The sequence below is a fragment of the Hippopotamus amphibius genome, chromosome 7 (assembly GCF_030028045.1).
Source record: "Hippopotamus amphibius kiboko isolate mHipAmp2 chromosome 7, mHipAmp2.hap2, whole genome shotgun sequence".
NCBI lineage: Eukaryota > Metazoa > Chordata > Mammalia > Artiodactyla > Hippopotamidae > Hippopotamus > Hippopotamus amphibius.
In genome coordinates this window covers 21,446,362-21,459,934 of record NC_080192.1, presented here as the reverse complement: position 1 = coordinate 21,459,934, position 13,573 = coordinate 21,446,362, and the positions used below count along the sequence as shown (strand labels likewise).

The window sequence follows — 13,573 nt, the reverse complement described above, 5'->3', positions numbered from 1 at the left end:
ATGCACTTTAAAGTACTTTCATATATATTAATTCTTAACACAACCCTAAAAAATAAAAAATTGCTAACTTTACCCAGTCTTACTTTTCAAAAGTGAAACTATTGGCAAAGTTAACTACTGGCTAACAGAGGAGTTACTAGCTAGTCTTCTACCTTTTTTGATATTAAATATTAAAGTAACGAAATGTACTGGGTTATTTACATGCCTTACACATCAACAAGAATCAATATGCACGTGGGTCTGCACTGATTCTAAACCAGAATTTCTTGAGACAGATCTTATCAGCATTTATATCTTCTCATAAAATATCAACACATTGACTCTGTCGATATAAAGTTCATATTTAACTCATACTTGACCAATGATGCAGAGTTGTTTTACACTTACCACCAATCATGTTTGATTCAATAATATGAAGTTTCTTGATAGGCTGCCACTTCTAATCATACAGGAATGATCTGCCACTGCCTCAAGGCAGAATATTAGTGCCAGAAGGGAGCATTCAATAAGTACTTACTGAGGATTCACTACTCAGACACATACACTAGCTAGCAGTATACTCAAGGTTCCTGCCTTTGTGAAGTGTTCAGTTTAGCTGGAGAGACAGGGATCAAATAGCATGACTAAGAGTGAACACAGTAGGGGTTCTTAATCCAGAGCTTCTTTGAGCTGATTATCTAAAGGATGACTAGTAGAAGTTAACTAGGCAAGGAAAAGAAGGGCGCAGGAAAGAAAGAGTATTCCAAGTAGAGGGAATAAAATAGATAAAGGTTCTGAGGCAGAAAGGAGCATATATAAAAGTGGAAGTGAAAAAAGATCAGCATCTGGAACATAGCAAGAGAGCCAGGGGAGTAGAAGATAACTCTGGAAGGACAAAGAGAGGACTGATTACACAAGGCCTTGACCATTTTACTCATTCATTCATTCATTCATTAAATAAATTTTAACCGATATCTATAATTTAAAAGGCACTGGGGATTTGACAATAAACAGAATAGATAAAAATCTCTTCCTTCATGGAGCTTAATTGGGGGGTGGAACACAGAGAATTAAAAAATAAGTTAAATATATAATACGTCAGATTCTGACAACTATGGAGAAAACAACAAAGCAAAAGTAAGATAGGAGATGCAAGCAAAGGATCTTTTATTAAAGAGTGGACAGGAAAAGCGTCATTAAAAAGATGACATTTGGGCAAAGATCTGAATAAAGCCAAGGAGCTAGCTATACAAATATCTGAAGGAAGAATGCTCTAGGCAGAGGAAAAGCTAAGGGCAAAAACCTGAGGTAGGAACATGCTTGGCAGATCTAAGGAACAGCAAGAAGACCAATGTGGCTGGAAGAAATGAACAAGGGCAATAATGAAGGGAGATGAGGTTAGAGAAATAATAAGGGTCGGTTCATGTGGGCCTTTTAAGCCACTTTTAAGGACTCTCTGAGTAAAAATGAGAGTGATGGGAGATGGTTTATGACTAGAACAGGGGACGAGAACAGGGCGTTTTAAAGGATCTCTCTATTGAGAATACATGAAAGAAGGACACTGACAGAAGCAGGGAGTCCAGACAGGAAGCTATTGCAATAAGACAGGTAAAAGAAGATGTTGTCTTGGACCAAGATGCAAGAGTAGGAAGTGGTGAGAAGGGAACAATTCTAGGCATATTCTGAAGGTAAAGCCAACAGGATTTGATAATACAGATTGAAGTCAAGGATGGCTCCAAGGTTTTTGATCTGAGCAAACAGAAAGATAGAACCACCATTTATTGGGGTAAAGAGACAGAGGGAGAAATAAGTTTGGGATTAAGGACCAGAATTTAGGCTTGGGATGGTTTAATTAAAAGATGCTTATTCGATATTCAAGAGGAGATACCAATTAGGTAGTTAGATATTCAAATCTTATTCAGTAGTTTCAGATACAAATTTAATAATCACCACTGTTACAGGTGATATTTAGATGGAGACAAAAAATGAAATGGCTCAAGGACTGTGGTCAAGGACCACTAAGAGGCCAAGGAACCAATAAAGGTGACTAAGGAATGGCCAGTGACTAAGAAGGAAGGGCCAGTGACTAAGAAGGAAGGGCCAGTGAGGTAGGAGAGAAATCATTTTGTTTTGTTTTTCCTTTTCTAGGTGAGAGAAAATTCAGCAGGCTTGTGTGTTGATGACAAGGATGCAGAAAAAAGGAAACTATTGATGGACAGACAACTGATGGAACAAAATCGTTGATTAGAAGACAGCAGATAGAGTACACAAGAAAAAAGGTTGGCTTTGAATAGTTCTGATTTTGCAAAGCATGTTAACACTCTACATATGTAAAAAATAAAATAGGAAAGAATGTGAAGAGGGGAAACACCTAAAACTGAAAGAAACCTGAAACAAATGAACTTAATTGTATTAATAAATACTGTAACCATACTCAAAGGGAAGACAGGAAGAAAGGACAGAGGGACAGATGGACAAAAACTTATGAGTAACTCATGAATACAACATTTGACTATATATCCTTAGTGTTGGAAAGGAGGGGTGATTAGTGGAGAAATTAGGCAACATCTTAACTGGCTATGGTACAAGAATGTTCATCTCAATGATATTTACAAAAGGAAAAAAGTGAAAGCACCTAAATGTCCATAAATAATCCCTTTAGTTATGGTACATTATGCCTACATATATGTCAAGTAATACGTGTTGCCAATTATATAAAGAAATGGTTATACTATAGTGGCTGGTGAAAATTCAAGGTTCAAAATTATACACTGTGATTTCAATTATGTAAAAAAAAAACACACTATAAAATCTCAAACATCAATAATACCTATGGTTGGTGAGATTTTAATTTATTTCTTCATCTTTATACTTTTCTGTAAATATAAGTATTCTACAAAGAGTATATATAACTTTTACAAAGACAAAAGTTCAACAGAAACCCAAAAAGACAGGCCTAGCAAGAGTAAAAGTGGAAGATGGAAAGATTAAAACATGTTATTCATAAGAAATTCTATCCTCAATTTAGTTCATACCAAAGGGACGTCTGCAAAAAGCATGGCCCTTGAAGTGAGACAAACAAATCTGAACTCTAGTTTAGCTACCTGCTGTGATACCTCTCTGCCTCAATTTGCTTATTTGTATGTAAAATGGAGAAAATAATACCAACCTCAAAAGATTTCAGTGAAGGTTAAAGATAAGATGTAAAGCATCTGGTACAAAGCAGATATCCAATTAAGAGTTCTCTCTCAGGCTTCCCTGGTGGCTAAGTGGTTAAGAATCCGCCTGTCAATGACACGGGTTCGAGTCCCAGTCCGGGAAGATCCCACATGCCACGGAGGTACTAAGCCCATGCACCACAACTACTGAGCCTGTGCTCTAGAGCCTGCGAGCCACAACTACTGAAGCCTGTGAACTTAGAGCCCGCGCTCTGCAACAAGAGAAGCCACCACAAGGAGAAGCAACAAAGGGTAGCCCCCACTCTCCACAACTAGAGAAAGCCCGTGCACAGCAGCAAAGACCCAATGCAGCCAATAAATAAATAAATAAATTATATATATATATATATATATATATATATATATGAGTTCTCTCTCTCCTGCCCTGCTTTTTACTGAGATTAAATTATGAAGGCGGCCCCCGGCAGGGGTGCAGGGTGACGCGCGGGGGGTCACGGGGAGGGAGCGGTCCTGAGCGGCCGAGCCCCCGAGGGCCGCGGCGTCCCCCTGCCCCGCGGCCGGGATCAGCGCACCGGACGCCTCGCTCGCCCGCCCGCCCGCCCAGCCTCCAGCGGCGGCGCGGCCCATGAGGCTGGGGGCGGAGGCCGGGCCGGGCGCGGGCAGGGGGTCTCAGGTGCGGCGGGCTACGCAGCCAGGTGAGGGGGCGGCGGCGCCGGGGCGCGGCCCGGCCCACTGATTGGCCGCCGACCGAGGGCGGCAGGGCGGGCGAGAGAGCCGGCGGCGCCCGCGGCGCGCGGAGCCGGGAGGATGCTGCTGTCCCTGGTGCTCCACATGTATTCCATGAGCTGCGTGCTGCCGGCCGCCGTGCTCCTGGGCACCGCGCCCACCTACGTGCTGGTCTGGGGGGCCTGGCGGCTGCTCTCGGCCTTCCTGCCCGCGCGCTTCTACCGGGCGGTGGACGACCGGCTCTACTGCGTCTACCAGAGCACGGTGCTCTTCTTCTTCGAGAACTACACCGGGGTGCAGATATTGCTATATGGAGATTTGCCAAAAAATAAAGAAAATATAATATATTTAGCAAATCATCAAAGCACAGTCGACTGGATCATTGCTGATATCTTGGCCATCACGCAAGACGCTCTCGGACACGTGCGCTATGTGCTCAAAGATGGGCTCAAATGGCTTCCATTGTATGGGTGTTATTTTTCTCAGCATGGAGGGATCTATGTAAAGAGAAGTGCCAAATTCAATGAAAAGGAAATGAGGAAAAAGCTGCAGAGCTACAGCAACGCAAGAACTCCAATGTATCTTGTGATTTTTCCGGAGGGCACAAGGTATAATCCAGAGCTAACTAAAGTCATTTCAGCTAGTCAAGCATTTGCTGCTCAAGAAGGCCTTCCAGTATTAAGACATGTGCTGACACCGAGAATAAAGGCGACTCATGTTGCTTTTGACTCCATGAAGAATTATCTCGATGCGATTTATGACGTCACGGTGGCTTTCGAAGGAACTGTGGATGACAGAGGGCAGCGGACGGAGGCGCCGTCCATGGTCGAATTTCTCTGCAAAGAATGTCCAAAAATTCATATTCACATCAATCGTATAGACAAAAAAGATGTCCCAGAAGAACAAGTGTACATGAAAAGATGGCTTCATGAACGTTTTGAAATAAAAGATAAATTGCTTATAGAATTCTATGATTCATTGGACCCAGAAAGAAACAGATTTCCTGGAGAAAGTGTTAATTCTAAACTAAGTCTCAAGAAGACCTTACCATCATTCTTGATCTTAAGTGGTTTGACTGCTGGTATGCTTATGACCGAGGCTGGAAGGAAACTGTATGTAAAAACGTGGATTTATGGAACCTTAATTGGCTGCTTGTGGGTTAGTATTAAAGCTTAAACAAGCAACTGTCTCCAGGCAGTGGGATGCACTGCGCTGTTTACTGCTGGCCACTGCACGTTACATCCGATTGTTCCTGCATTTAATGAGAAGTGTAAATAAAGTCTTGTTGATTGAACATTGGATAAAATAGAATTTCTGACTAAAGTCGATATGCCGTTGGTCTTGGGCAGACATACACAGTTTTACAACTTTAGTCCAGAAGCTGCTGGAAAGAGAAAAGATAAGCAGAGTTTGTGTTATACCTGGCGTTTCCTACGAACTGATGTCAGCTTTAGAAGGCTGTTAGGGGTGTATCATCTGCTATTGTGCTGTAATTCTGGTAGCTGCATTCATGAACTTTACTTTGCAGTATATTTCAGTGTATTTGTTATTTTCAGTTTTTTACAACTTGACTGGTCCAGACTCTTATCACTAAAGTATTTAGTATCTTGCAGCTGTGTAATATTTTGCCTTTTGTTTAATTCCCCCAAGCTGATGAAAGAAATTGTGGTTAAGTATCCAGAAGGACTCGAGGAGTGATCGTGGGGAGGAGCTCTGGTTGGTGTGGGCTTTCATTGTGTTGTGTTATTAGCTGACTTCACTTTATATTTGCAAAGTAATTAACATCTCTAATATTTACTGAAACAGCTTCATTTGCACACCCTGTACTCTGTACAAAAGAATAATGTGTAAAATACAAGAATTAAGTTCAAGTTAAAAAAAAAATTATGAAGGCACTGATTATAGTTTTAACAAGAGCAATATCAAAAGTTCAAGCTTGGGAATTCCTTGGTGGTCCAGTAGTTAGGACTCTACACTTTCACTGACAAAGGGCAAGGTTTGATCCCTGGTCAGGGAACTAAGATCCCCAAAAAACAAAAGTTCAAGCTTACCCAAATAGGACTTTAAAATGGCAGAGCTATGGAGCTAATCTTGAAAACATATAAATATTGCTCATCTATTATTTTAAAGAGGAAGCTGAAGATACATTGGTAACTGTCACATCCACAGCAATTAGAAAGTTGGTTTCTTATACTGGGTAGGCCATGGACATATCAAATTATTTATCTTCTGTTATTCACATGTGAGGCTTCAATTTACATACATTTCAGTTTCGCACAAATGTCTCCCAATCATTTCCTAGTATAATTGTGTTCCTTCCAAAAACAGAGACAGGAGAATGGTTCTTCAGTCACATTTGTTATAACTTAATTGACAGAGGAAAAACATACTTAAGTTTATACTAGGCAAACAAAGGGAAGAAAACCCACAAAATAACATTAAGGCATGCATTAGCTATGCATCTACCTATGCTTTGTCCTAGTGTTGCTACAGGCTCTGTGGTCTAAATTGCCATGTGAAGTCTCCAGATAACTGTATTATTCTACTAAATATTATAATTGAGAAGGCTTATAATACTGAGCCTGATCCTAAAGAGAATAAACTGTTAACTGAAGTAAACCTCTTCAGTTCACTAAAGACTCATTTAAAGGTCTAGAAGTTATATAAACATTTTAAAGCCAAACTTTTTAAAACATGGTAGTAATCTAGGTCATTGAATTAAACTTCTGAATAATTAATTATTTGGTGGAGATGGGGGTGGGGTGGGAGTAATGGAAGCATGAAACCTATATAAAACCAAAGTAGATGTGTTAAAGACTCAAAATGAGGATAAAAAAGAAAGCTGACTGACCTGAATATGTCAAAGTCATAACAACTGCAGAGAAGAAAGTCATAACATATAATAAAGATAAAATTAGCACAGTTCTTACTGAATTTTTTATTTTTAAAATTCAGAACACACAATAATGTTCCATTACTATGTACCTCACGGCATGTAAAGAGGTGTATTTAAAAATAAACAAGGGTTCTTTAATAATAGTATTATATGAAATAAATTTTAAACGTGAATGTATATATTTTATTGTTAACTAAAGTATTTTTAACAATGTAACAACTTTAAAGCTAACTTAACACATGCAAACAGGCTTCCATTTCATCCAAAATCTTCTTTAATTACATATAATACATGAAAATAAATTTACTAACTTTTTCATTATTAACAACAAAATAGCTAAGTAGAGGAATAAAATTTCTAGGCAAATGGAAAGGAAAAGTTTGATTTAGAGTATACATTTTGCAATTAATACATAATTAGAGTCTAAATTATGTGCAGAGCACTGTGCAAGGTAAACATTTAGGGCAAAACAAAGTAAGTCAGTCCATATAATCAAGATTTATAATTTGCTTAAGGTAACATGGCACAAATGCACAAAAAGTCAAGAATCCCAGCTCTGCAAGAAGAAAAATGCCACTTACTACTTAACCTCTCTGTGCCTCAGTTTCCTCACCTGTAAAATGGTAATAATAATAATACCTGCCTCATGGGGCTGTTTTGAGGATTAACTAAGTTAGAATGTAGAAAATGCTAGGAATTGTCCCTAACACATATAAAATTCAGTGATGATTAAAAAAAACAAAAACAAAAAACCCAGATCCTTTCAATAAAGATTTGTCAAAAAGCAAACAAAAAACTAGATCCTTACAATAAACAGACTTGTTAAAAAAAAAAAAAAATTCACTCAGTGTTACCTACTCTTAATATTAAGATCCAGATTAAATAGGAATATGAACAACAGAGAGACGTTACATAACCAGTGATCAAAATTTTCTAAACAAAATTTCTGGCTTGATAAATCACTTAGTATACTGTAGATCATAAATCAGAAAGATATAAATTTTATATCTGATGTTACTATAAATTTTAGTCATGATTTATTTGAACTTTCAGAAGATCCATTTTATAGCTATATCATAAAAACAAAGATCATAAAGTTGTTTTATTTGCTAAAGCAACCTGAAACAGATTTGTGAAATGAACCATTTCTAGGTTAAATATAGTATTTGGGGGTAGAATCATAAAACCTTAGTGTTGAAAACAATCTTAGTTTATAAACCCTTTTCTTATCTACTTACCTTCTTCCACAATTACCTCCTTGCATTTGGATACAACCCCTGGGAAATTCTTTTAAAACTTCATCAGCTAATATGCATTTCTTGAATTATTCACTTTGTCCTAAAAGTGTTTATGGTTCTTATTATTGTACATGTTATTACAGATTCACATCAATGCCTACCATTCTTTAACCTTAACAAGTGGCAAAAAAAAAAGAAAAAGAAAGAAAGAAAGAAAAAGAAAAATGAGAAGTGGCTAAGCTACTTAATATTTTCTCAAATAACAGTTGTAATTAGAAATAATCATTCATTTTCTAATATTTCATGCTATAGTATGAAAAACTAGATTTTACAGGGAATTTAACAATAACAATACAATGTTAAATTGTTTAATTTAAAAGTTTAAAGCAGACACACTTCATCTGAAGTTCTTGGATGGGGTTTAAGGGGTCCAAGATATTTCACCATATTTTCAAAGGGGGATTTTGGACACTGAAAAGGCAAAGAACCAATGCTTTAAAGTAACAGGATTAATTTTACCCATCCAGAAAATAAATTACTTCAGTCCTGTCATTTGATTAATATCATTGTTGTTTGATTTAATTAACTTACTAACAATTAAAAAAAACACCTCTTAGGGTGCCTGCCCAGTTACCAGTGATTCTATCTTCCCAGGGAACGGCTATAAACATAGGGGAAAGGTACATATCTAACTCATATTAACATACTTTCTTGGTTACAGCTTATTTGATCTAGACAATGACAAGGCATTTAGACTCTTTAGTCAGATTTCTTCCTTCAGAAATTTAAAACTAAAACACTGCCTTAGGATCAAGCTGACAAACAATAAAGGAGCATGACTGAGAAACACAAATCCAACATTTAAGAACTTAAAGATACCATAAAGATTCTTAACTCATTATTGTTCCATTCTCTCCAACTGGGCCCAACTAAAACCCTTGAAAAGAACTAGTAATTGAAATCAGTTGCTAGTATCTAAAGACTGTGAGCCCCTACAAGCATTATATTTTCATTGCACATGAAAAGATATAATAGAACTGAAATCTTTATGTAAGCAAATTTAACAACAACTTCTGCTTGACTTTATTAAAAACACTATTTCTAGAAGAGAAAGGTACCTTAAGACCATATGGTAAAGTTGTATAAGAGAGCATGTTATTGGGGCATGTTCCCAAAATCTGATATTCTGCCAAGTCCTTTAGCTAAGAACACTGAATTATTAATCTGCACCTAATTACATCCTTTCACAGACCATGGGCTTCATCATGCAGCCATAAAGATTCCTCCAATTAAAACTAAGAAACAGGGACTTCCTAGGTAGCACAGTGGTTAAAAATCCGCCTGCCAATGCAGGGGACACAGGTTTGATCCCTGCCCCAGGAAGATACCACATACCACAGAGTAACTAAGGCCATGTGCCACAACTATTGAGTCTGCACGCGAGAGCCCGTAAGCCACAACTATTGAGCCCATGTGCCGCAACTGCTGAAGCCCACGTGCCTAGAGCCCATGCTCTGCAACAAGAGAAGTCACCACAATGAGGATCCTGTACACCTGAAAGCATAGCCCCCGCTCTCTGCAACTAGAGAAAGCCCATGTGTAGCAACGAAGACCTAACGCAGCCAATAAATAAATAAATAAATTTATTTTAAAAAAACAAAAAAAAAACCAAAGAAACAAATGAGGTTTCTGACAAAAGCCCTATTTTCTTTCTGCCTTACCCAATACCATTTTCTCACCCCAGTTGTACCTCCTTTAATCTGATACCTTCCTCTTAAGACTGACTGCCCTCTTGCCCCACTCTATGCCTTATTATCTTCAGCCTCAAAAAATGAATCAGTTAATTTCAAAATTTTGGATATGAGCTAGATCAAGAAATAGACTTTAGGGACTTCCCTTGTGGCGCAGTGGTTAAGCCTCCATGTTCCCAACGCAGGGGACTGAGGTTCAATCCCTGACTGGGGAACTAGATCCCACATGCATGCCACAACTAAGAGCACATATGCCACAACTAAGGAGCCTGCCTGCCCCAACTAAGGAGCACACATGCCCCAACTAAAGGGCCGGTGAGCCGCAACTGAGACCCAGCACAACCAAATAAATAAGACTTCAGCCAGGTGATCAAAGTCGTCAACAATAACAGATCTACAGACTCACACAGACTGAAAGTGAGAGGATGAAAGAAGGTATTCCATGCATATGGAAACCAAAAGAAAACCAGAGTAGCAATAATTATATCAGAAAAAATAAACTTTAAAACAAAGACTGTAACAAGAGACAAAGAAGAACATTACATAGTGATCAAGGGATCAATCCAAGTAGAAGCTATAACAATTGTAAATATATATATGCACCCAACATAGGAAAACCTAAATACATAAGCAAATATCACCAGACATACAGGAAGAAATTGACACTAACACAATAATAGTAGGGGACTTTAACACCCCACTTACATCAATGGACAGACTATACTGACAGAAAATCAATAAGGAAACACTGGCCTTAAATGACACATAAGACCACATGAACTTTATTGATATTTATAGAACATTCCATCTGAAAGCAACAGAATACACATTCTTTTCAAGTGCAAATAGAACATTCTTCAGGATAGATCACATGAAAGGCTACAAAACAAGCTCATTAACTTTCAGAAGACTGAAAATATATCAAGCATTGTTTCCAACCGCAATATAACGAGACTAGACATCAACTACAAGAAAAAGAAAAACAAAACACAAAAAGCACAAAGAAGTGGAGGGTAAACAATATGCTCTCAACAACCAATGAGGAACTTCCGTGGTGGCACAGTAGTTAAGAATCCACATGCCAATGCAGGGGACACGGGTTCAATCCCTGGTCTGGGAAGATCCCACGTGCTGTGGAGCAACTAAGCCCATGTGCCACAATTACTGAGCCTGCACTCTAGAGCCCACAAGCCACAACCACTGAAGCCCACGTGCTCTAGGGTCTGTGCTCCACAATAAGAGAAACCACCGCAATGAGAAGCCCGTGCAACGCAATGAAGAGTAGACCCCACTTGCCACAACTAGAGAAAGCCTGCGTGCTGCAATGAAGACCCAATGCAATAAATTAAATAAATACATTTTAAAAATAAATAAATAAAACAACCAATGAGTCACTGAAGAAGTCAAAGAGGAAATTTTTTTTTAAAAAGCTGGAGACTAATGAAAATGAAAACACAATGATCTAAAATCTATGGGACTCAGCAGAAGCAGTAATAAGAGGGAAGTTTAGGACCTCCGTGGTGGTGCAGTGGTTAAGAATACGCCTGCCAATGCAGGGGACACGGGTTTGAGCCCTGCTCTGGAAAGACCCCACATGCCGTGGAGCAACTAAGCTCATGCGCCACAACTACCGAGCCTGCACTCTAGAGTCCCTGAGCCACAACTATTGAGCCCATGTGCCACAACTACTGAAGCCCACACACCTAGAGCCCCTGCTCCACAACAAGAGAAGCCACCACAATGAGAAGCCCGTGCGCCACAACAAAGAGTAGCCCCCATTCGCCACAACCAGAGAAAGCCCATGCGCAGCAACGAAGACCCAGTGTAACCAATAAATAAATAAATTAAAAAAAAAAAAAGAAGGAAGTTTACAGCTATACAAGCTTATCAGGAAACAAGGAAAATCTCAAATAAACCACCTAAAAAAACTAGAAAAAGAAGAATAAACAAAACCTAAAGTTAGTAGAAGGAAAGGAAACAATCAGAACAGAAATAAATGAAATAGAGACTAAAAAAAAAATAGAAAAGATAAATGAAATAAAGTGATGGTTATTTAAAACTTTGAACAAACTTCATAAACCTTTAGCCAAACTCTTCAAGAAAAAAAAGAGGGCCCAAATCAATAAAAATCAGAAATGAAAAAGAAGTTACAACTGACACCACAGAAATACAAACAATCATAAGAGATTACTACAAACAATTACACACTGATAAAATGGACAAACTAGAAAAAATGGACAAATCCCTAGAAATGTACAATCTCCCAAGACTAAATCAGGAAGAAATAGAAAATATGAACAGACCAATTACCAGTAGTGAAACTGAATGAGTAATTTTAAAAACTCCCAACAAACAGAAGTCCAGAACCAGAGGGCTTCAAAGGTGAATTCTACCAAATAGTTAGAGAAGAGTTATCACCTATCCCTCTCAAATTATTCCAAAAAATTGCAGAGGAAGAAATATGTTCAAACGTATTCTACAAGGCCAGCATCCGCCTGATACCAAAACCAGACAAAGTTACCACACACACAAAAAAGAAAATTCCAAAGCCAATATCACTGATGAACACAGATGCAAAAATCCTCAAGAAAATATGAGCAAACCAAATTCAACAATACATTAAAAGTATCACACACCATGACTGAGTGGGATTTGTCCCACGGATGCAAGAATGGCTCAAAATCCACAAATCAATCGATGTGATAAACCATATTAACAAAATGAAGATTAAAATCATACGATCATCTCAATAGATGCAGAAAAAGCTTCTGATAAAATTCAACATGTATCTATGATAAAAACTCTCAACAAAGTGGGCATAAAGGGAATATACCTCAACATAACAAAGGCCATATATGACCAGCCCACAGCTAACATCATACTCAATGGTGAAAAGCTGAAAGCATGTCCTCTAAGATCAGGAACAAGACAAGGATGTCCACTCTCGCCACTTTTATTCAACATAGCATTGGGAGTCCTAGCTACAGCAACCTGACAAGAAAAAAGAAATTAAAAGGAATAAAATTGGAGAGGAAGAAGTAAAACTGTCACTGCAAATGACATGATACTATATGTAAAAAATCCTAAAGACACCAAAAAAAAAAAAATACTAGAACTCACTGATGAATTCAGTAAAGCTGCAGGATACAAAATAATATACAGAAATCTATTGCATTTTTATACATTAACAACACTATATCAGAAAGAGTAATTACGGAAACAATCCTATTTACCATCACATAAAAAATAATAAAATACTTAGGAATAAACCTACCTAAGGAGGCAAAAGACCTGTCCTTCAAAAACTATAAGACTATGATGAAAGAAATTGAAGACAACACAAACTGACGGAAAGATATACTGTGTTCTTGGATTGGAAGAATCACTATTGTTAAAATAACCATACTACCCAAGGCAACCTGCAGATTCAATGCAATCCCTCCCAAATTAGTAATGGCATTTTTCACAGAACCAGAACAAATAATTTTAAAATTTGTACAAAAACACAAAAGATCCTAAATAGCCAAAACAATCTTAAGAAAGAACAACAAAGTTGGAGGTATCCACTCCCTGATTTCAAACTACACTACAGAGCTCCAATAATCAAAACAGTACACTACTGGCACAAACACAGACACAGACCAACAGAACAGAACAGAGGCCAAGAATGAGCCCACACTTATATGGGCAATTAATCTACAACAAAGGAGGCAAGAATATACAATGGGAAAAGGACAGCCTCTTCAATAAATGATGTTGGTAAACCTGGACAGCTACATCCAAAAGAATCAAACTGTACTAATT

At 38.0% G+C, this 13,573-nt stretch overlaps 2 protein-coding genes across 3 annotated transcripts in view; one reads left to right on the top strand and one right to left on the bottom strand.

Moving 5' to 3' along the window:
* BLTP3B (bridge-like lipid transfer protein family member 3B) overlaps nt 1–13,573 on the bottom strand; it is a 90,247-nt gene that overhangs the window by 58,635 nt on the left and 18,039 nt on the right. The gene's annotated exons all lie outside the window — the stretch shown is intronic.
* LOC130856489 (1-acyl-sn-glycerol-3-phosphate acyltransferase epsilon-like) lies at nt 3,926–5,060 on the top strand. The gene has a single exon (XM_057740867.1). The coding sequence runs from the start codon at nt 3,966–3,968 to the stop codon at nt 5,058–5,060; it is 1,095 nt and encodes a 364-aa protein (XP_057596850.1). The 5' UTR covers nt 3,926–3,965.